At 54.8% G+C, this 23,956-nt stretch overlaps 1 protein-coding gene across 1 annotated transcript in view; it reads right to left on the bottom strand.

The window, feature by feature from the left end:
- The window catches only part of TUBGCP6 (tubulin gamma complex component 6), a 28,847-nt gene that overhangs the window by 4,216 nt on the left and 675 nt on the right, over positions 1-23,956 (bottom strand). Inside the window, 19 exon segments of the mRNA XM_020982890.1 lie at positions 213-381; positions 465-609; positions 948-1,009; positions 1,765-2,956; positions 3,363-3,473; positions 3,982-4,120; positions 8,267-8,382; positions 8,477-8,565; positions 8,687-8,768; positions 10,146-10,295; positions 11,034-11,173; positions 12,028-12,119; positions 14,039-14,148; positions 14,379-14,457; positions 15,504-15,625; positions 16,948-17,121; positions 18,343-18,553; positions 21,215-21,378; positions 22,756-23,603. Coding sequence (XP_020838549.1) covers positions 213-381; positions 465-609; positions 948-1,009; positions 1,765-2,956; positions 3,363-3,473; positions 3,982-4,120; positions 8,267-8,382; positions 8,477-8,565; positions 8,687-8,768; positions 10,146-10,295; positions 11,034-11,173; positions 12,028-12,119; positions 14,039-14,148; positions 14,379-14,457; positions 15,504-15,625; positions 16,948-17,121; positions 18,343-18,553; positions 21,215-21,378; positions 22,756-23,508 — 4,100 coding nt within the window. The 5' untranslated portion in view covers positions 23,509-23,603.

Here is a 23,956-nt window from a genome sequence, read left to right as displayed (position 1 = left end):
GCGGGCGACTCAGCCTCAGCCTTGCCATCTAGGCACAGAAACCCCTCTCCCACATCCTCAAAAGCGTCATGCGGCCTCTGCTCCAGGGACAGGGAGCTCCTACAGAGTTCCTCTGGATGTTAAGTGGAAGCTGCCCCGCTCGGACCCCTTCCCATAGCACCCCCCACCCTGCAAGGCCGATCCCTCGGCCTCCGAGGCTTGGCCACACGTACTGAGAAACCAGCGGGGCAGTGATGGAGTGCTTCATGAGCACGGGCAGGGTCAGGAGCTCGCTCAGCTGCACGGAGGTCTCGTCACTCGCCGATGGCCTGCGGGGATCCAGGGGGAAGGAGAAGGGTCTGGGGATGATGTGATGCATGAGGTGGGACAAGGGAGGCTCAGCTGCAGGAGAGAACCCAGAGGCATCAGCTCTGCCCCACCCTGCAGCCCCCAGCCCCAGAGGCCCGCGCAGGCTCATCACTCACACATTAGGCTGTAGCTGTCTTGGTATTTCTCGAGGCAGTACTGCTCAGACAAGGCTTTCAAGTAGGCCTGTTCTCGGGCACAGTCTTTGGCCCCGTCCTTTGCCTCCTCAGGGCTGAGGGCTGCATCTGGGTTTTCTGCTTCCATCTTTTAGGGAAGAAAATGGAAGCAGAAAACCGCTGCTGTGGCTGTGACTGCTGGGCCTCCCCGGGGACCACGCCAGCCAGCCTGTGTCTACCCCAGGGGGTGCCCGGCCTCCTGGTGCCAGAGCAGTTGCCTTCTAGGAAGCACAAAGTACTGCCTGAGACCAGCCCAAGGCCAAGATCACACTGGGCCTTTGGGGCATGCCCAGCCTGAGGGCAGGGACGAGGGTCACCCAGGGCGTGCAGGGGAGCTGGCGGGTGGGGGTGGGGCAGAGCCAAAGCTAACTCGGAATTGCCTCTCCCAGCCACCTGCTGGTCAGGCCCGAGTTGCCTTTTCCTTACCCGCGGCCCAGGAGGCTGGTTTGGGGACAGGTCCTCGCTCTTGTCGCTTGTTACCGCTGACCCTGGTAAAGCCAAATGGGGACGCCACTCTGAGGACGCCCTTCCCCACCCCGTCCAGTTTCCGACTTGGCTCCACCACTGACTGGCGGTCACTGGGCATGGCCAGGCCTGTCTCCTCATCCTCAGTGACACCAGGGCCCTGTCCATCCTGCAACAGCCCCCAGCTGGCTCACCTCCTCGCCCTGGGCGTGGTGCAGGGGTACTTCCCAGTCAGCTCCCCCCAACAGGGCCCACAATGGGACACAAGATCACCGGGCACTGAGAAGGCCCTCAGAACTGAGGGTGGCTTTCAAGATGGCCTGAGATGCTCAGTTGCCTCATCTGTAAAATGGGAAGATGCTGGGCCCCCTCCCCTGTCTGCCTTGGTTCCTCCCCTCCCCCCCAAATTTGGCTCTGGGGGGCCTCAGGAAGCCAGGCCAGGCCAGTCCTTCACAAGCAAAGCACAGAGGGGGCTGGGTGGGGGTGATAACTCCCAGGAGGAGGAGACCAAGCCTCCAGAGAGGCACGAACCACAGCTTCCTAAAGAGTTGTGTCTGCGCAGTGGATAGAGCCCCAGCCCTGAAGTCAGGAGGACCTGAGTTCAAATCTGGCCTCAGACCAAACACTTAACACTTATTAGCTGTGTGACCCTGGGCAAGTCACTTAACCCCAATTGCCTAAAATTTAAAAATTTAAAAAAAAAAAAAGGCGTGTCTGGCCACATCATCAGGTGAGCTTCCCAAGGCTCACAACCCCCAAGAGGATGCTGGATACCTACCGACGGCCAGCCTCTTCTCTGGCCCGACTGGCCTCTCCCCCAGTCCAATGGCCGGCCTCTCCCTCAGCTCGACTGGCCTCTCCCCCAGGTTATCTGTCTTCTTTGGGACGAGCTCCTGGTCTGGCTGTTCCCTGCTTTCAGCAGCCACGGCAGGGGCCCTGCAGGGCGAGGGCAGCTCACACCCCTGAGGAGGCTGGTCTGGACCCAAGCAGCCCAGCTCCCTGTTGTACAGAAACCACTGCATGGTGGAGGTGGCAGCTGTGGGGATCGTGTGCCTGGACAGGGGCTTGAGGGGAGGGGGAGGCTCACTCTGGCCCAGCTGAAGGCTGGACTGTAAAGCGTGGCCAAAGGTGCTGCCCCGTGGGTGGGGGGCTTCAGCCTCCACGGTGAGGTCACCCAGCTTCATGTGGGACTGTGAGGCGTGTCCATGTAGGTTCCAGCGGGGCCGGGAAGAGACCACCTCTGACACGTAAGCCCCGAGAGGGATGCTGCTGTCCGACACGTGACCGTGGGCACTCCCTCGGGGCGGAGGCAGCTCCACAGCAGCAGCGTAGGAGCCCATTTTGATGTGGGAGGCAGAGACGTGGCCATGGACGTTCCATCGGGCCCGGCTGCTTGTGGTGCTGGGACACGGCTCCAGGGCCTCGGGCTCAGGGACGGCCTCTCCTAGTTGGATGCTGGAGTCCGAGGTGTGGCCAGGAAGGCTCCAGCGGGGCCTGTGGTATGTGTCCCTGGGTGCTGAGGGCGTTCCAGCCGCGAGCTCTCGGGAGGGAGTGGGGGCTGTGGCTGCGGGGCGCAGAATGGTGGTGAAGTCATAGAGTGGCTGCTGTGGCTGGCCGCCTTCTTGCTCCATAGCCCCACTACATGTTGCGGGGGGCAGGTCCGAGGAGATGGTCTGCAGCGCTGCTTCCAGCAAGGCTGGGGGGCCAGAGGCAGCGGGCGGCTCCTCAAGCAGAGGCCTAGGCAGGAAATCATTCATGTCCAGACTGGACCCGGGGAGAGGTGCAGCCCTGTCCATCTGCTCTGGCTTTTCCTCTGTCCTGGGCTCAAGGGGGTGGCCATCTGTGCCAGCCCCCTCGGGCTCCATCTGCTCTGCCGTCCGGGCACCCACCAAGGGTAGTGGCCTCCATGCACCCTCTGAAGACCCTTCCGACTCTCCCTGTTCACCACTGCTCTCTGAGCGCCGCCCTGCCTGGAATGGAAACACGGGGATGACCAGTCTCAGGAGAGGAAGGGGAGGGTGGGGGGAATCTGGGATGAAACAAGGGAAGCCCCCACCCCACCCTGGACTGCGGCCAGTCCAGATCTGTGTGGCTGACACCATGGACAGCAGCGAGGGAAGCCTCCGGCGACTTGGGCCTGGGCCAGCAATGCACACACTCTGGGGCCTGCACATAGCAGACACACCGAGTGTCCAGGGGTGCTGGTGAGGGGAAGGCTGGGAGTACAGAGGACTAGCTCTGGGGGTAGACTGTCCACAGGCCTCTTATCTAAGACCCCACCAAGGGGAGGCAGGGCAGCTTCCAGACTGATCCCAAGACACCATGAGGGCTTCAGGTGACCAGGCCAACCACCTAAGCACAAGGCTGGCATCTCACCTGGACCCGGGGCTCTCCTCCGGAGGCGCCTGCTTGTCCAGGGGGATGGACAGTGGGGATGACATCGAGTTTCTCCCTGTACTTTCCTTGAGAGACATTCTGAAGCATCTCCTGAAATTCAGAAGAGAGGACGGTAACAGCCAGTGCTTTCTAGTGCCACTAGGTTAACCACGTGCTCTCGAACCCTTGTCTTTACTCCATATTTACGGGGGCACAGAAGGCTGCTCACGCTCTGTGGTGGCATATGCCGTCCCTCCAGGGGACTGTAAGCTGTCTCATCTCTATTTCCCGGCACCTAGCACACTGCTGCTGACTGACTGTCCTGCTGCTCCCATGGGTCAGAGGCCTTAGTTCAGACTCGTTTTATCCACACAGGATAGAACAGAAGTCCAGCGCGGGCAGGGGTGGTTTTCTGTCTTTGGGCCCCAGCACCCGCCAGCTGGTGCTTAGTGAATGGCTGTGGATTCACTGACTTCCACATGACAGTCCTCCTGATAAACAGGACTGGCATCACTATCCTCATTTTGCAGGTGAAGGGAATGACTGCTCAGGGTCACCCCACTGGGCTGACCCTCGGCTGGCGATTTGACTACCTCCATGCGCCCCGAGCGGATGCTACCTGTACGTGTTTCTGGTCTTCCAAGAGAAAGTTCAGACGGGCCGTCTCCAGCTTATGCCTCTGTATCTTCCAGAGAGCGCGCTGCGAGCGGCGAGCGGCCTCCTCGGACAGCTTGCTGTAATGGTCGATTAGATCCTGCCTGCAGGGACAGAGGCGGGCCTGACATGAGGCCCACTCAGAAGGGGTGGCCAAAAACCTGCAGGTGATTCTCAGAGCCCGAGGCTCCGTATGGCCTCAAAAACATGGATTAGGTGGGGCAGTGGATAAAGCCCCAGCCTTGGAGTCAGGAGGACCCGAGTTCAAATCCAGTCTCAGACACATGACACTTACTAGCTGTGTGACACTGGGCAAGTCACTTAACCCCGACTACCTCACCAAAAAAAATCCCATGGATTAGGATGGGGGTCAGGGAGGGGAGATGCCCCCCCCATCCCCACAAAGAAAACAGTATCCAAGACACATCAAACCAATCCTCCAAAGAGCAGGAGGGGACCCAGGCAGGAAGGGCTGAGGGGTTCCTACCACGGGGGGAATGACCCCAAGCTCTACAGCAGATTCACTTTCTCTTTTAAAAATAACATTTCTGCCCCGCCAATTACATGTAAAGACAATTTTTTAAACATCCATTTTTTAAACTGAGTCCCAAATTCTCTCCCTCTCTCCTCCCTTTATGGTAAGCAGTTTGATAGGTCATCCAGGAAAACACATTTCTGTATTAGTCATGTTGAGAAAGAAAACACAGACCAAAAAGAAAACCCCATGAAGAAACAAAGAAAGCAAAGACAGTCTGTTCTGATCCGCATTCAGACTCCCTCAGGCCCTTCTCTGGAGGCGTGCAACATTTCTCCTCAGAGTCCTTTGGAAACTTCTCAGGTCAATGTGTTCCTGAGAAGAGCCAAGTCACTCAAAGCTGATCGTTACACAGCGTGGCTGTTACTGTGACAACGTTCTCCTGGTTCTGCTCATTTCACTCGGCATTGGTCCATACAAGTCTTTCCAGGTTTTTCTGAAGTCTGCCTGCTCATCATTTCTTATAGCACAATAGCATTACATTACATTACAGTCATATACCACAGCTTGTTCAGCCATTCCCTACCTGATGGGCATCCCCTCACTTTCCAATTCTTTGCCACCACAGAAAGAACTGCTATGAATATTTTTATACATGTGGGTCCTTCTCCCATTTGTATGATCTCTTTGGGATACAGCCCTAGAAGTGCTATTGCTGGGTCAAAGGGTATGTACAATCTTATATACAGCCCTTTGGGCACAGTTCTAAATTGCTCTCCAGAATGGTTGAATCAGTTCACAACTCCACTAACAATGCATTAAGTGTTCCAGTTTTCCACATCCCCTCCAACATTTGTCATTTTCCTTTTCTGCTATATTAGTCAATCTGATAGGTGTCAAGTGTTACCTCAGAGTTGTTTTAATTTGCATTTCTTTATCAAGAGTGATTTAGAGGGGCAGCTAGGTAGCACAGTGGATAGAGCACCGGCCCTGGATTCAGGAGGACCTGAGTTCAAATTCAGCCTCAGACACATAACACTCACTAGGCTGTGTGACCCTGGGCAAGTCACTTAACCCCACTGCCTCACCAAAAAAAAAAAAGAATGATGCAGAGCATTTTTTCATATGACTATGGATGGCTTTAATTTCCTCTGAAAACTGCTTGTTCATATTCTCTGACCATTTATCGCTTGGGGAATGACTTTCTTATATAGACACTATCTGTGTTTGCTGATGACTACTAATGTTTTCAAAAAGTGATTTTTTAAAAAACTTGCATTAGGCCTGCCCACGGTCCCCTCCTCTGCTCTCCTCTCTCCTCTTTTCCTCTCCTCTGCCAAAGTGCATTTTCTCTTGCCTCAGGCCAATCCCTGGTAACTGACTGTTAGAAAACAATGTTTCTAAAAACCCAATGCAATCTAAATTCCAGCCAGTCCAGCCCAATGCAGGAGAAAAGGACCTATTTGTACAAAAATATTTATAGTAACCCTTTCTGTGGCTGACAATGACTTAGCTATTCTCAGCAATAAAATGATCCAAGACAATTCTGAAGGACTTACGATGAAAAATGCTATCTGCCTCCAGAGAACGAACTGATGTCATCTCAATACAGACTAAAACATATTCACTTTGTTCAAGTCTTCTTGCACAAAATGACTAATATGGAAATGTTTTTTGGGTTTTTTTTGCTAAGGCAATCAGGGTTAAGTGACCTGCCCAGGGTCACACAGCTAGTAAGGGAAATGTTTTACATGACTACATACGTATAACCTACATCAGATTGCTTACTGTCTCAGAGGGGGGGTAAGGAAGAGATAGAATTTGAAACTCAAAACTTGAAAAAAGAAAGTTGTTTTTACAGGTAATTGGGGGGGAAATAAAATGTTATTTAAAAAAAGAAAATTCCATTTAAAATAACTGCAGACAATATAAAATACTCGGAAGTCTACCTGCCAAGACAAAGCCAGGAACTATATGAACACAATTAAAAACACTTTTCACACAAATAGATTTAAACAACTGGAGAAATAAATATTAATCGCTCATGGGTAGGCCGAGCCAACTTCTAGCTAAGTTATTTATTCAGTGCCATACCAATCAAACTGCCCAAGAGTTATTTAATGCAACTAGAAAAAATAACACCACAATTCATCTGGAAGAACAAAAGGCCAAGAAAAATCAAGGGACATGGGAAGGGAGGCGGCCTGGCAGTGACGGATTCCAAACACCACTACAAAGTGACGATCATCAAAACAATATGGCACTGACGAAGAAACAGAATGGCGGATCAGATAGTAAATGACCACAGTAATCTAGGGTCTGATAACCCAAAGAGCCAAGATTTTGCTTTAGATCGCTACTGATTAGAGAAATGCATATGAAAACAACTCTGAAAAACCTGGAAAGACTTACATGAACTGAAGCAAAGTGATGTGCACAGAACCAGGAGCACATTGTCTACAGTAACAACCACGCTGTGTGATGATCAACTATGAAAGCCTTAGCTTCTCTCAGCCAAACAAAGAGGCAAGAGAATTCCAAGGGACTTAAGGTGAAAAATGCCATTCACATCCAGAGAAGGAGCTGAGAAGAGTCTGAATGCAGATCGAAGCAGACTCTTTCCACCTTTATTTTTTTCTTTTGGTCTGTTTCTTCTTTCACAATGTGACTAACATGGAAATATGTTTTACATGATTGCACATATATAATCTTTATCAAATTGCTTACCATCTTAGGGAGGGGGTTGGTGAGAGAAGGAGGGAAAAAATTCAGAACTCAAAATTTAAAAAAAAAAGTTAAAATTTGTCTTTACACTTAATTGGGGAAAAAAAATACTATTTAAAAAACTCTTAAGGTACCACCTCACACCTATCAAACTGGCTAACATGACAGAAAAGGAAAATGATAATGTTGGAAGGGATGTGAAAAAATCAGCACATTAATGCATTGTTGACAGGGTTGTAACCTGATTTGGGAGAACACTTCGGAACTATGCCAAGAGCTCTGCATACCTTTTGACCCAGCAATACCACTACTGGGTCTGTAGTCCAAAGAGATCAAAGAAAACTGATATTGACAGCAGCTCTTTCTGTGGTGGTAAAGAACTGGAAATTGAGGGGATGCCATCAGTTGGGGAATGGCAGAACAAGTTGTGATATGTGATTGTGATGGAATACGATTGTGTTATAAGAAATAACAAGGTGGGGGTGGGGAGAGGGGAGGTTCAGAGAAACCTGGAAAGACTTAAATGAACTGATGCAAACTGAAATGAGAAGAATTAGGAGAACACCATACACAGCGACGGCAATTCTGCACAATGATCGACTGTGAAAGAAACAGCTGCTCCAATCAAGATAACGGTCCAAAGCAATCCCAAAGGGCTTATGATGAAAAAGAGGAATGACGACCTCTGAATGCACACTGAAGCAGACCTTTTTTCACTTTTTTTTTTTAAACTTTTTCTTGTTTGGGGTTTCTTTGTGCAACATGGCTAACATGGAAATATGTTTTGCTTGACTTCACATGTATAATGGGTATCCTATTATTTGCTTTCTCAATAGGTGAGAGAGGGGCTGGAAGGAGGGAGAGAATTTGGAACTAAAATTTTTTTTAAAGATTGTTTAAAAAAATAAAATAAAATATGAAAATATGAGAAAAAAATAAAAGACTGAAACGAAAACTTCGGGAATGAAGGGGGTGGTGCCGGGCGGGACCAGGGAGGCTCGTGGCCCCAAAGGCTCTGCTCCCAATAGGCCTGGGCTTGTTGAAGCCATACCTCGCCCTGCGCTCCAATTCTTCCTCCAGTGCTTTCAGTCTCTTCTCTCTCTCGCGCAGCTCACGGGCGTAGCTGAAGTCATCATCAATCTCCTCCTGCTTGGCTGCCAGGCGGCGCTACAGCAACACATGTTGGGACCGAGTGACCCGAGGCCGAAGGCCATGGCTGTGGTGTGCCCCCCAAACACACTCGCTAAGACAGCGGACCCACCTCCTGATCCTTCAGAAACTGCTCTTTTAGTTTCTGGAACTGCTCTCGTTTCTTGGCGTCCAACGCCATCCTTTCAGACATGTGTCGATCTGTCCCAAAAAGGAATAATGCTCCTGTTAGAGGAGACCCCGTGCGACCTGTATCTTTCATGAAATCCGGGATCTTTCCCAGCGCACACATGGTCAAGGTGTGCAGGGACGCAGAGCATACCATTCAAGGCCTTCAACACCCGGGAGGCCGTGTCCCGGGCGTGGACAATTAGTTCTTGCTTGGCAATCTCCATCCGCAATTTCTGAAAGACAGGAAACAAGTGGTGGGTGCCTTCAAGGCCCTCAGGGAGCTCTTTCGGACCTGCTCCAGGCTCAGTCCCATAGATGGTTCACTGGCACCCTTCCTCAGGCCTCCCCTCCACACAACCTCATCCGTCTGCTCCCCCAACACGATTCTGCACTCTCCTTCTGGCATGGCTCTCTGCACCCTGGGGCAGCTCGAAATCTCCCTTCCTCTAGGAAGCCTGCAGCCTGCACACCCCGCCCCAGGTGAGGACACCTGCCGGCCAGTCCCTCAGCCTCTCCGTGGGCCCTCTGCACCCATCACCTTGCTCCGGGCTCCACTGTCACTTTGACAAGGTTAGTTTGTGCACTCTTGCACGGCTGTCCATCCGCTGCCAGAGGCTCCTACGCCCCTCCAAGGTAGACCCCCTGACAAGCTTCCCTCGCCACACCGATCAATTACAGCACCATGGATACACAAATTTCCACTCTTAACTTTTCCAAAATGTGAGGCAGTTTGGCGATTCTGAACGTTAGAAATCAGGCACTATTCAAATAACCAAACTGAATTTACAAGACTTCACAGACTGCCACTGGCCGGTAAATACTTTACGCCCATCCAGAAATCTGGGTTCCTATCACACCTACATGCCGGCCTGGGGAGAAATCCTGCCAGCAGTCCCACTGCACAGATATGCAAGCTACCACGGCCACAGGCCCACGGCAGTGCCCAACAGGCTGAGCCACAGAAATACCTCAACATGCCTGGCTTTCAGGCCAGGGCCACGAGTGCTTCCTGGGCCTTGGGCTGGTAGGGCTGAGGTTCAGGAAGGGAGGGGCGCAGCACCTCACTGGCAGTGTGGCCCCCACACCACGGAGCCGTCCACTTGCCCTCCTCCCTGGCCCCTACCCTGCCCACAGTGCACCAGGCCCAGCCAGGAAGACAGGCGCTGCCTCCGCTCTCCCACCAGATACCCCACGGACCGTCCCACACAGCCCTCCCCACTGACGAGTCAGCCCAACACTGCGTTCCAGGACACATGGCGGCCTTTGAAGGAAGATTTCTCAAAGGGGAAGCCATAGGTATTCCCCAGTCTCCCCCTGCTCTGTGGACAAAGGCTCAGGATGAGGCCTCTCTCCTCTGGGAGGGCCCAGCCCAGCTGCCAGGGGAAAAGCTAAACCCCACCTCCATCACACGCTGGAATCACCTGAGCCTGGACCTCAAGCAGCTCCCTCCTGCGTGCACAAAGCTGGAGAGGGGGAGCCTTGGCCAGGGGTCACAGCCCCAGCAGGCTCCAAAGCCATCACAGGTCCTGGGTGAGCGGGGCAAGGACTCCCTTGCCCGCTATAAGGGCCAGAGCAGGCTGAGGGCAGAAAGCGCAGAGCCTCGGGCTTACCTTCTCTTCCTTGCTCACGGCGCTATGGCGGGCCAGCCTCTCCATGCGCCCTACATACACAGCGCAGTCCTTCTCAATCTCCTTCAGCTCCTCCAAGGAGAAGATGACCGAGATGCGTGGTACGGGGATGTCAGACCAACAGATATAATGCTGCATGAGGGGAGAGCACCGTGACCCGTACCATCCCTGATGCCACACAGGGCACGTGCCCAGGGCACTGCCAGGGTCCTGCCAGAAGGGCAGGGAGCTCCAAACTGTGGGCCCCCCAGGAAGGAGGCACTGCTTCAAGCAGGACGGGATCTTTGCAGGGCTGGGTCAGGAGCGCCCCTGCGAGGCCGTGTCGGTACCTGGACGTCCCACATCACCTCAGCCCTTCACGTGCCCACCCGACTCTCTCACCATCTGGAATAACTGCCTCCTGCCTCCCTCACGCATCTGAGGGCTGTTTCCTGGTCTCCCTCTCCGCCTCTTCTGGCTAAACAATCATTCTTTGACCTCCCCCTCATTTATCCTCCTTGGTGGTTGCTTTTCATGGGCCCTTCCAGTTTTCTTCACCCCACTTAAAACAAGGCCCAGAAATGGAACCATCACAAGCAAGAGAAAGCTACTGAGGAAGACAGCGGGGATGGGCAGCCAGGCCAGATCCCCTGGCCTCCAGTTCCCTGGGCCTCGGCCTCACGGCAGTCTGCAGACAGGAGGCCGCTCCTCCACATCCACCCACACCGAAGTCTGCCAGACAACCTGCCCGGGGGAAGGTGTGACCGCAGCCAGCCCCTCAAAGGTCCCCAGCACCCCGCAGTGGGCAGGCAATAGTCCCCGCATGACCCCGCCAACAGAAGCCCACCGCCCTGGGGAGGGCCGCTGCCACCCCCTCCCCCCACTGCTCACCTGGGGACAGCACAGCTTCAGAAGGTTAATGGTCTTCCCACAGACGTAGACGTCGTCAGCAACGTGCTTCAGGAACGCAGGGACACAGTCCTCCGCTGCCTTGGAAATGAGCACGTAGCCGTGCGTCCAGTACGACTTATCTGTGGGACAGACATGGTCAAGACAAGAGCCAGATGGCAGCGGAACTGGAGGGCATCCCAGGGAGAGCCCGCTGGTGAAGTAGGTGCCCGCCCACCTTCCCAGGGGCTGTATGTGAGCTGCATAAAGCTCAATCACGGGTCAAATGGAACCGGAGAACTCGGAGTTGGGGTTACTTCTTCCTGGACAGGACTCCCTTCCAGGATGCCACCCCCAGAGTGGATGGCCTCAGCTTTGAGCTCCTCAGTAACGGGGAGCCTGCGTCCAGGGGCAGCCCACTCGGCTCGTTAGGAAGCGTTCTTTTATCTTGCCCAATGGTTCAGCCCCAGGGCCAAGCAAGCAAGCCTCTCCCGTGGGACCACTACCCTTCCATTCATCTCCACAGGCCTTCCCCTCTCTCCGGGTCTAACATCCCCAGTGCCTTTGACCAGCCCTCCTGTGGACGGCTTGGCCCCTAACCCATCTTCTGGTCTCCCTCCGAGGACATTCTGCAGCCTGCCAAGAGCTGCCCTAAATGATGGGTGGCACATATCCTGGACGGGGCCTGAGCACACAAGGATTAGCAGGACCATGCCCTTCCCCATGCTGGGGCTACTGAAGGTCTCATCGACCTTCTTGGCCCCCGTGACCAACACATGAGCTCACCAACTGGCCAGCTGTGCCCCCCCAGCTCCTCCCTCAAAAACCGCTCCAGTGAAGACAGTCCCAGAATCACTAAACAAGGGACGCCCCCTCCGACGCACACGAACCCAGACCTAGCTTAGCGACATGCCCACAAGAGACACCACGGTCCCCTTCCCAGATGCACACACGCACACACACACACGCATGCACACACCGCTGCTAGCTCACATACCACGGCAGCTGAGATACTCTTCATTTACTTGGATCATGAACTCGCCATAGACATCGCGGAACACGCCACTGTACACCCAGTCATGGATAAACCTGTGGGAAGCAGCTCTCAGGGACTTTCTGTCTGGGTCCTGGCACCTGCCCTGGGGCCGGGCGCAGGGCAGCCTCTGGCTTTTCCACTCGGGCACTGGCAGCAGGCTGCCCAGGAGACCAAACCCACTTCCTGGGCCAGCAGGTCTGCAAGGCCAACGTCCTCCCCAGGGCCACGGCTTTGCGGCCAACCAGAAACTGCTCATTTTGGAGGGGTGGCAGAAGGAAGGGCCTTGTGGAACTCGATGCCACAGACCTTCCATTTCACAGGCCCAGGCACCTTCCCTTCACCGGCAGGGACTGCAGACAGAGTCTGGGCTCAGCAGGCAGCCCTCAGACATGAGACATACACATCAGGAGGTCTGTGGCCACATCCTCACTTTCTGGGCACATGGGATCTTTGATCTAGAGCCTTGCCCAAGATCACCCAGGCAGGAGGCACCAGAGGCAGGATGTGAACCCAGGTCTTCCAGAGCCACAACTCCTTCCCCTGGATGGGGAGTGCTTGCCCTGCCCCCAGAATAACCTCAGAGAAGCTGAGGTTATTACATGCCATGAGGGGAGGAAGAATTGATAAATGGTCAAAGGATATGAACAGGCAGTTTTCAGACAAAGAAATCAAAGCTATCTATAGTCAAATAAAAACACTCTACATCATTACTGATGAGAGAAATGGGCATTAAAACAACTCTGACATACCACCTCACACTTTCCAGATTGGCTAATAAGACAGAAAAGGAGGGAATGTGGGAAAATTGGAACACTAATGCACTGTTGGTGGAGTTGTGAACTGATCCAACCATTCTGGAGAGCAATTTGGAACTATGCCCAAAGGGCTATAAAACTGCATAACTAGGTCTGTGCTCCAAAGAGATCGAAGAAAAGGGAAAAGGACCCACCTGTACAAAAATATTTACAGCAGCTCTTTTTGTGGTGGCAAAGAACTGGAAATTGAGAGGATGCCCATCCACTGGGGAATGGCTGAGCTATCATGCTATGAGAAATGATGAGTGGGCAGATTTCAGAAAAACCTGGGAAGACTCGCTATGAACTGACCCAGAGGGAGGTGGGCAGGACCAGGAGAACGGTGTACATTTGCTACCGCTGCCGAGTCATTTCCAGTCACGTCTGACTCTCCGTGACCCCATTTGGGGATGTCTTGGCAACGATACTGGAGTGGTTTGCCATTTTGTTCTCCCGTGCATTTTACAGATGAGGAAACTGAGGCAAACAAGGTGAAGTGACTTGCCCAGGCTCACACACCTAGTTAAGTGTCTGAGGCTGGATTTGAACTCGGGGCTTCCTGACTCTAGGCCCTGCCGCCTAGCTGCTCCAACGCACACAAAAACAGCAACTGTACAATGATCAACTGTGAATGACTTAGCCATATTCAACACCACAAAGGCCCCGGACAATGCCAAAGGACTCGCGATGAAAAATGCCGCCCGCCTCCAGACAGAGAAGGGATGCAGTCTGCGCGCAGATCGAAATAGCCTTTTCTACTCTATCTTCCTTCACTATTTTTGCAACCTGGCTAATACGGAAATAGGTCTTTCCTGACCTCACATGTAAAATGGGTATTACATTGCTTGCCTTCTCAGTGGGCAGGAGAGGAGCTGGAGGGAGAGAGAAGTTAGAACTCAAGATTTTAGAAAAAGAACATTAGAAATATAAATAAGGTTGTTTTTAAAAAAGGAAGAAGAGGGGAAGAGGGAGGAAGGGGAGGAAGAAGGAGGAGGGGGAAAGAGGGGGAGGGGCCCGCCTCTTCTGCCCCATTTCTGGTAAGGCAGTGTGCTGCTGCTGAGCTCATGCACCGGCCGGAGCTGCTGGAGGAGCCCCATCGCTTCCTGTGTTACCGCCTCAGTTTCCTCCTCTGAAAGCCCCAGGCACCGTGCATCATAACGGAGAAGAGAGCTGCTCACCTGGTGTACGGCTCACAGCTGGCCTTCAACAGTGACAGCAGGACAGGATAATGTTCATTGCTGCAGTTATCCAGGGCCTCTTGGTACAGGTAGGACAGCAGCTTCACTCCCTGAAGAAGGAACCACGCACTGCTTCACTCCACTCCTAGGAGGAAGACTCAGAGCGGGCTCCCAGAGAAGCACGTGAGGCTGGTGGGCATCAGGGGCCACAGATCCCCTCCAGGGCCCCTCCAGCCTCCCCTTTCACCAAGGCTCTGCCCAGCTGAGACCCACACAGACCACCAGGCCTTGCATGCCTCCTGTGGGGGCAGAGCTTGGCAGAATTCAGAAGAGCACTCACGGTCGGGAAGGAGGAGCCAGTCCCTCCCTCGCTGAGCCCAGGAACGGCAGTGCCCACGCCACAGAGCTCGGCCAGATACCTAAGGGAGAGAGCCCGCATCAGTCCCGCAGGGCTGATGGCGGGGCAGGGGCCAGGACAGGCTTGGCCTCCCACAGGCTCAGCACACGGCCTTGCTGAAGGACAGCATGGAGCCACGAGAAGGGAGGAGCTGGGCTCAGGGCATGGAGCAGGCCAAAATGCAGGGACTGAGCAGATGACCTCTGAGCTCCCTCCTGGCTCTGAAGCCTGTGACCTCCAAATGCCTTCCCTTCCTCTGAACTTGGTAAGATTTGAGGCCACCTATAAAATGGAGACCACCCTTGGTGGCTGGCCCTAAACTATGTGCCCCTGAGGAGCCAGACAGCCTTCAAATGCAGTGAGTGTGGAGAGGAGAGACCTGGGGGGGGGGGGAATGCACCCAACAGGCCTAAAAGCCTCTGCTCCCCTCCCTGCCTGTCTGGGGACACTGATATTTCAGCTGCACCAAAGGCTCCCTGGTTCATCAGAGGACTAGTCAGTCCCACAAAGCCTGGCCATTGTCCAGCCTCCCACAGGACTGGACCCATCCTGCACAGCCCCCATCCTCTGGGTCCAGGGGTCCGTGCCAAGTACCCAAGAGCCATCACACAGAACGGATAATTCAGGGATGCCTGGGTCACCGGCTCAGAACGACTTCACTGACCACTGAGACTGCAGGCAAGCGGCCTTAGCCAGACTGCCAGGACACCCGCCAGACCAGCTTAAGTGACTTAGAACCAGAGGTCGTCAGAGCTGGCCAAGAACATCTCCTCCACCTCCCACCTTCTGTGGGGCAGACACCTCAGGTGCAGCAAGCGCGAGCCTGGCCCGAGGTCAGCTGACCATCCTAGGCACAGCAGCTGTTTACACACCCCCACAGCACCAGGACACAATTCGGCCTGGCCTTAAAGCAGACGAAGCAGCCTAGCTCTAGCGGGGAAGAGGTCTGGCCTGGAAGTCTGCCAAGGCTTCAGGTGCTTGGGCCAGGAAGCCTCAATGACCTCTGAGCTCCTTCCCAGGCTGGCACCGGCAGGGGCACCTTCTGGACCAACACAAGGGGACCCCCACCTTAACTGGTGCCCCAGCTTCTTGAAGAGAAAGCTGATGGTCAGCAGGCTCTATGTGGGCGGCGTGGAGAGGACACACGCTCGGTAATACTGCAGGTACTTCCGTAGGCCACTTGTAAAAGCCTGTGCAAAGGAACAAATATGAATTTGGGGCAGTGGCTCTAAGCGCAGCTGCCCTGGGGACCCCCCCCCAGGGATATACGACTGCCATATGTAAAATGGGGCTAATGACAGCTCCTGCCAGGGTTGTTTGGGGCAGTCAAGCACTTGGTGCAGAGCCTGGCACACAGCAGTGCCTAATAAATGCTCACTCCTTCCCAGCTTCTTTGGTCTGCCTGCCTCAAGTCTCTTCCTAGTCATGCCCCAGGAGCCCCCACCCTCATGAGATGAAACCTAAACGTGCCTGAGGCCTAGAAGGCCTCCCCAAGAGGCTGAGGCACAAGGATCCATCTTGGAGTGACCAGCTATGAAGAGAAAGCTCAAAGAGAAGCATCCTGCCCATGGTCACCCAGCCTGGGTGAGCGAGGACTGGCCCCCCTGGCTCCCGACTCTGATAGGCACACCAACAGAAGCATCTCACGATGTGTCTGCCACAGAGTCACGCGCCCACAGACAAGCGGCCCCCCAATTGCCTCTGGGGGATGCATGCCCCAGAGCCGAGCATTCAGACTCTGAGGCATCCAGAGCTGGGGCCCGCAGGCACTCCCTGGGGAGGAAGACTCTGCTGAGCCCCACCAGAACCTTGGGGAGAGAAGGAGCTGGTGGGTGAGCCCTGGAAGCGGCAGAGGCAGGAAGCCTTCAGAGGAGACCACGGGGCCAGCCTGGGCTGCCGCTGCCTGTCCAGACTCATCGAGGTGTGAGGACACAGCCCACCACGGCACCTCCTGCCCTGCCCTCCGACCCCAAGAGGCGCTGTCAGATTCCCGTCCCCTCCCTGCCACCCTATCACGTCTCAGCCTTCACACACAGACTCGGGACGCCAGAGCCACGGCTTCTGGCTGGAGTTCTCACAAACCTGGAGGTGCTGCCAAGGCTGTCAGGCTACACCTGGCCCTTGTGTGCCTTCCAGGGAGCGCAGCACCACCATTCCCCACACTCGCTCGTTCACCTCCCAGATACCCCCCCTCAGGAAGTCCAGGTCTGTCAGAACACCTCTCCTCTGGAGGAACAAAGCCCATGACATCGAGGCTGAAGCAGAGCCACACTGAGAACAGCTCTGTTCTTCTACTGATAGAATTAGCATGGTGGTGGGTAGAAAGGTGAGGGTTTGAGCCTGCACTGCTATCACTGGGTGTGTGTGTGTAGGGGGCTCCCATCTCAGGGTCCCCCCAGCACCACCCCCCAAGGCCCCACAGAGGCAGAGCCCGCAGTGGGGGCTGGTCACTCAGCCTTCCCAACGTGTGGCCACACACCGCCCCCCGAGGCCATGAGCCTGACACACATACCTGGAACACGAGGCCCTTGCTGTAGGAGGAATCCAGAACCGGATGGAGGGAGAAGCGGCTAAGGCGGGTGTAGTGCGTGCCGTACTCGGCCACCTCGGACAGAAGGCTGCTCATGTTCTGTGGAGACGTTCCTGACACGTAGACGCCCTGCTTCACTTCAAACACCTGGCTGGCCTGGGCAGGCAGGGGGTGCAGGCCTTTACACAGCCCCAGGGGAGGGAAGGCCACCCCACCACGCTCCCCCAGTATCTCAGGAAAATACTCGTGAGAGCGTGGACCCGGAGCGGGAAGGGAGCTCAGCTCCTTCATTTTACAGAGGAGGAAACTGAGGCCCAGAGAGCTAAGAAGTGCCAGGCACAGGATGGGGGGGGCCAGCCTTCCCGACTCTGACTCCATCCACTGCACCACCTGGCCAGCCGGCCTCCCCTCGAATAAAAGGACCCCCCAGAACAGGACCTACCCTGTCTGACCCCTCAGGGCAGCCCAGGTGACCTTCTCAGCCTGAAGGTCCAGGGAAAACACAAGGACGAATTAAGCTTGGAATAAAAGCCCTTCTAAAAGCTGAACCAATGAAAAACCAGTCAACTAACATTCTCAAAAACACAGAATTTCAGACCCCAGGCAGGGAGGGGCCTCAGAGGCTGCCCAGTTCAGCTCCCCCCCAATCAGGAATCCCCACAGGAGACAGCTGCCACAGCCGACCCTAACCCTTGGTTCCTTCTCCAGAAGGTGCCTCCTTAGGCCCTTTCAGGTACCCTCAGACAGCACCGGCCTCTTCTTTTTCTTTGTAGGGGAGAGACATGGATGGGGGTTGGGGGGGTAGTGTTGCCCTCTTCCACCCCCTGAAAAAAAGAGAGAAGGGCACTGGAGTACTTTTTAAAATGCACAGAAAACAGAAGGAAATTCGGAAGGAGGTATGGACAAGCAGGACAGCCTTGAAAGCAACAGGATGAATTTATTCTGCGCTTTTTAAAAAGCGATCTCTATGGAGTGAAAAAGGCCTGCAGCATCACCTGGATGCTGGCACTGCGTCTTCTGTGGAAATGCCTGTGGGATTCTGGGGCGGTCAAAGGAAAAAAAGGGGGGGGGCTCCTGTGCTGGCCCAGTCCTAGCACCCTCACCTCCCAGCTGCTCAGCTGTGAAGGGGTCCTCTCCTGTCTGCCTAAATGGGTCTCCTGTCCTGGACTGAATCTGACTGTGGCTCTAGCCATGGTCTGCCCGAGGGAGGCTGCCAGGCCCCCCAGGTCTCGGACTGTAGCTGCTATCCGAGAAAGACCCACCACTGCCCGATACACACAGGCCTCCTGACACCAAAGAGAAGCCCCAGGCGCTCATCCCTGCCTGCCACCCCCTCCCCCACCCCACCAAGGGGAGGTGGGTTAGAAACCCTTTCACCTGACTAAGGGAAAAGGTGGCCGACACGACCCCGATGAGGACATTCAGGACGTCCTTGACCAGATCCTTCTCCTTTACCAGGAACAGGGGCGGCAGCTGAAGCAGGCCGCCGTGCAGAACCTGCAGCTCCCCTTCCCGAAGGCGGTAAAACATGTCGAAGGCTTCCCTCCCGGCCTCCGTGAGGTATGGCTCCTCTTTATTCCCAGGGGGGCTGTGTAGGAAACACACTGAGATGGAAGGCTGCTATGTGCCAGTCCAGTTACTGCAAACCCCGAGAGGGAGCGCCTGCTGGGGCTGTAGGGTTCTGGGACCAAAGCGGGGAGGGGAAAAGCCCACCAGACACAGCCCTGTCTTGGTGGCCAGGAGCGTCCTACTACGTGGTTTTGGCCAGGAAAGGCATCTTTCTTTTTTTTTTTTTTTTGGCTTTATGGTAAGGCAGTCAGGGTTAAGTGACTTGCCCAGGGTCACACAGCTAGTAAGTGTCAAGTGTCTGAGGCCACATCTGAACTCAGGTCCTCCCAACTCCAAGGACAGAGCTCTATCCACTGCGCCACCTAGCTTCCCTGAAAGGCATCTTTCAAGGGGAGACAGAGACCCACAAAAATTCAGAGCTGGCTCAAGCACCCTGGGCGAGCATCTAGTTCAACCCTTTCATTAAGAGATGAGGAAACTGAGTCCAAAGTTAGAAGTGGTAGATTAATGATTGGAAGCTAAGCCTTCTCCTCCAAGGTTTTGTTTCAAGGCCTCTTCTCATCCTGATTCCCTTTCTGCATGCGGTCACTTTATACGGCCCTAAGAATGGGAACCGAGGCCCGTGTTCCCAGGGCCCGGCCAGAGGCAGGCAGTGAGGCCGCTGCCCACTTTGCTTGAGGGTCCGGCAGACAGGTCAACATACTGCCAAAAACTGCCACGAGATATTTTAAACACAAATGCATTTCTTCATCTGGGGCAAACAAAAAACAAAGTACCAAAACAGCATCACATCTCATGATTCGTTCAAATCAAACCATGCAGGTCATGAAGGCAGGACAGTCGCTTCACCCCATCTGCCTCAGTCTCCTCATCTGTAAAACGAGCTGGAGGAGGAAATGGCAAACCCCTCCAGTCTCTTTGCCAAGAAAACCCCCAGTGGGGTCAAGGAGAGTCGGACGTGACTGGACAGATTAAAGTGAACCGAGTTCAGGTCAGAGAACAGGCAGAGATGCATCCAGCAGGGTCAGGACACCATTAGGGACATGCCCTGAAGTCTCATCGTGCTAATCACTAATGTACTTTGCTGCCCGCGTGGTCATCTCTCGACAAGAAGAGGAAGACTTGAGAGGGACTGTTCATTAAATTTAATGAGGGTCACTAAAAAATCCAGCATCTAGGTTCAACAAACCAAGTGCACGGGCACGTGTTGAGACGGCTGGACGGCCGAGCAAGAGCTCCGCCCGCCAGGAACCTGGAGCAGTCTCTGGCTGTGGCCCCCAGCCTGGCGCTGGTCAGGGCTCCTCAGGAGGACTGGGTAATCTCAGATCAAATGACCACATGCAGAAAGGGGGCCAGGACGAGAAGAGGCCTTGAAACAAAGCCAGGCAGGATCAGCTCATCGAAGGCACCGGGGACGTGCAGCCTGGAAAAGAGCCGCCTCACCCAAGGAAGGCTGTGAGCACTCCTCAAAGGCCAAGAGCCACAAATCAGATCAGTGTGCTACTTGGACAACAGCCCCAGGAAGTGAGCAGGACAAGCATTCCTGTGCCCAGTTACAGATGAGGTGCTGAGGCTCAGAGAGATTACGTCCAGGGCCACACAGCCATTAGGGAGGGTCAGATCTGGGATCCTGACCCGGGCCCTGCCTGTGCAGGAAGGCTCCAGGGGACTGAAGCAGGCCCAGGAAGAGGTCAATGGAAGCCAGTGAGAGGTAGATCCAGCTCAGGATGAGGAAGCACTTTCTAAAGACTCATTTCACACACAAACAGGGCAATTTTGTTATTACTGAGGATCAATGTAACACATCTTGACACAAAGAAACCAAACACAGCTCACATACATTCATCTCTGTGCTTTCTAGACTGAGCCATTCACGTTTGGTGATGATTGAATTTGTAATAAAAAATAAGGTTCAGACGTAAAACTTAAAAATCAAAGGCACAATTTCAATCCCCATTTGTTCACTGGGCACCTGCTCTGGGCAAAGCAGCACACTAGCTGCTAGCGGGGACATAAGGAAAGGCCCCGGCCTGGCCCATAGTCATCACGTGGCCCTGGCCCCACTGGCAGGGGCAGAAGCCAATCAAGGAAGGAGCTGAGCCTGCAGAGGAGGAAGGGGCCTACTGGACCTCTGGGACCCTGCTCACTAGCCGCAATGATCTTCTAAGTGAAGGCCACAGAAAAGCAAATAAGGGGCCTTGGTGGGATGCTGGCATGGGTCCCATCCACATGGGGATATGTCTAGCCCCTGCTCCAGGCTCTAAATTGGGAGCCCACACGGCTTCGACACCTGCCAGCTGGGTGACCCTGGGTAAGTCCCCTTCCCCCCCAGACGCTGTTATCTCCTCTGTAAAATGGGGCTAACAAGCCTCGGGCTCCCAGTTTCACTGGCACTAGAGAGATCGGGGTGCAGGCCCACATCTGATCTTGGTGTGCTCTGACACCTTCTCCAGGTAACAGAACACAGAGGTAAGCAGCCCGGCAGAGGCTGAACGGCCTGATGAGGGGGAATGGCTTTCCTGACTCCAGGCCATCTCCATGTCACGACCATCCTTACGCAAGCTTCACGGCAGCAGACCCACAACAGGCTGGACAGCAGAGAAGCCTCCCTCCCCCCCTGCCCGGCCGGAGCCCGCTCCCCTGCCCAGGCCTCCCCGACACCAGCCGGCAGCCCACCTACCAGCCAATTCTCTCCCAACATCTGCGCTTGCTGGGCTCATAGGTAAGCACAGCATCCCAGAGGTCAACATCTGGGGTCATACTGGGCTCTGACTGGGAGTCAGGAGTCAGATTCGAGGCTGACTGGAACCCTTCATCTTCCGACTGGTCGATGCTCTGAGGAACCTGCAGATCACCAAGAGGAAGAGATCACCATCAGGGCCCTCTAGGGGTCACCTCTGGTCTGGCTAGAAGCCACGGGGTGGCCACCACAGGGATCTCCCACACTACAAACACAGACAAGACAGGGCCGGTTCTCAGCAAAGGTCAGAGATCATCCTGATTTTATCCACAGAAAACACACGTGCTGACGCCCTCCCCCCCAAAAGCATTGTTCATCCTGAGGGGTTGAAGACATTAGACTAAGTCCTTTGTCTTCGCCTATTTCCATACAGAAGGCCTCTGAATGACAAATGGCTTATGAATCCCAAGTCAATGTTCATTGTCTGTGACCGCTTTGATCCTCAGAGAACCCTGGCAGCAAGCAGGGGGCCAGAGGGGCATGCAAAGGGCTGAGCAGGATGGAGCTCCCCCACCCCCACCCAGCTGGTACCCTCTACTCAGAATCCCTTAGGCCTGTGAGGCTACCAGGACCTATTCAAAAATAGACTCCAGAAGGAATTCTCCAGGGCAGTTAGGGGGTGCAGTGGATAGAGCATGGACCCTGGAGTCAGGAGGGCCTGAGTTCAAATCTGCACCTACTGTGTGACCCTGGGCAAGTCATTTACGCCAGCCCAAGTGCCACAACAAAAAGGAGTTCTCCAAAGCCGTGACCACGTGGCTGCTGCGGACACCACGCACCCTGCACGGTCACTGCGGACGGTGAAACGGCAAGGCCAAGGGGCAGTGGCCGAGGGTGGGCTGGTGCCATCAAGAGGGCAGCAGGAGATGGGCACAAAGGTCAGCCAGAGAGCACCGAGCCCATCACTGGCCCTGCTGTGCCCACCAAACGCAGCAGAGAGCTCAGTGGGCACTCACTCCTGGAGGGTGGGCACTGGCTCAGCTTTCCGTCAGCGGTCTCAGCCCTTCACTCCCTGCCTGGCACAGAGTAAGCATTTCCTAATCTTTCTCCTTTGTTTGTTCACTGACAGAAAGGAAAGGAGGGGCAGAGCCTGGGGTGCCCCCTGCCCCACCCCCTCGATGCCAGTGGCTTCCCTCTGTTAATTACTTCCCATTTCTCCTGCATACAGCTTGCTTTGGGCATGTTTGCTGCTGTCTCCCCATGTGACTTTTTGTCTCTTTGTATCCCCAACGCTTAGCACAATGCCTGGCACACAGTAAGTGCTTCATAAATGTTTAATGATAGATAAGGAAGTCCTGAGTGAGGAAACTCCCTCTACCAATGCAGGATAGCTTCTCTTCTGCCATTTAGGAGTCAGAAGTTCATTATGTGAGTACTCAGGGTCACAAAGCACACGGGCATTGAAGCCCAGGCATCAGCATAAAAATGGCCGAGTTCAGCTAAAAGCTCTCTGGGGCCCCAAACCCTGTCAGCTCCCATACCTGGATGGCGAGGCCTGATAAGTCGGCATGGTCTGGAACGGGTGGCAGGTCCAGCTTGACGTCCATGTCGTAGGTGCGGCTGTGCACCAGGGCCCCAAAAAGCGAGCTGTGGGTCTCTCTCTCGAACCTGTCCACACCAGGGTAGTTCTGGGCAAACAGCCCGAGGGAGGGCAGGCCGGTGCCCGGCACAGCCTCCATCACCTGCAGCGTCTTCTGGATCACGTCCCGGCACCACTGCTCTTCGCTGGCGACCAGGAAGCGCGCGTCAGCCTCAAACACGCTCACGTCATAGTAATCATAGCCCTGATGCTTGGCGTTCCTGCCCACATACTTGTTATTCAGGAAATAGTCTCTCTTCTGAGGGAGGAGCTGAGGCGGGCCGCTCCCAGCCAGGTGCACCAGGAGCTCCAGCACGGCCCGGACGTCGGCCAGCGGCAGGCCGAGGGCAGGGGCTGCCTCCAGGCCCTCCACCAGCTCCTCCAGCCTGTCGGCATCACGACCCAGGCCTCCGACCCGCAAGTTGAAGGACAACATGAGAATTCTGTTCTTCACAGGAAGCTGGGACCCAGCCGACGGTGGCTTGTGGCCCTCGTCCTGAAACAAGTCCAGGAAAAGGGAATCGTAGACCGCCCTTTTCAGGCTCTGCTTGGCCCTCCGCATGCTGGTAGCATGCCTGCCAGGGTGGGCCTTCCAAGGCACGTGCCCCAGGTGGGCCTCACATAGTTCATTAAACAGCTGGGTGATGCTGGCCATCTCCACAGGCAGTAACTGGGGGAAGTGCTCTTTCCGGCCTGGAACAAGTCACAGGTAAGAGAAGACCTCCATCAACTCCATGTTCTACCTAGCATCTGAAAGATACCCAGAGAGGACAATTAGTCACCATTCTAATCCCTGACCCAAGTCGCAGACCCCACAGGCACTGGACGGCCCAGGGGCAGAAATGCTGGGCCATACTCTGGGATGGGGGAGACATACTAGAAACGGGGTCCAGAGGATCTTTAGTCCTGCCAAAATTCTTTTCTAGCTGGCATCCCCTGGTCTTTTAAACATCTGTTTAGTCACCTCACCTCAGAGAAGAGAGGGCAGAGACCAGGGTGAGAAGGCTCCAGCACGGGAAACAAAGTCAACTTGCCGACTGGGGGGTGGGGAGAGAAGGGAAGGAGGTGGGGAAAGCAGGAGGACGTGGGGGAAGAGGAGGAGG

This window comes from Phascolarctos cinereus, unplaced genomic scaffold, assembly GCF_003287225.1.
Source record: "Phascolarctos cinereus isolate Bilbo 61053 unplaced genomic scaffold, phaCin_HiC Scaffold_1;HRSCAF=81, whole genome shotgun sequence".
Lineage (NCBI taxonomy): Eukaryota > Metazoa > Chordata > Mammalia > Diprotodontia > Phascolarctidae > Phascolarctos > Phascolarctos cinereus.
The sequence above is the reverse complement of the archived record's forward strand: the minus strand, read 5'-3'. Positions and strand labels throughout refer to the sequence as shown.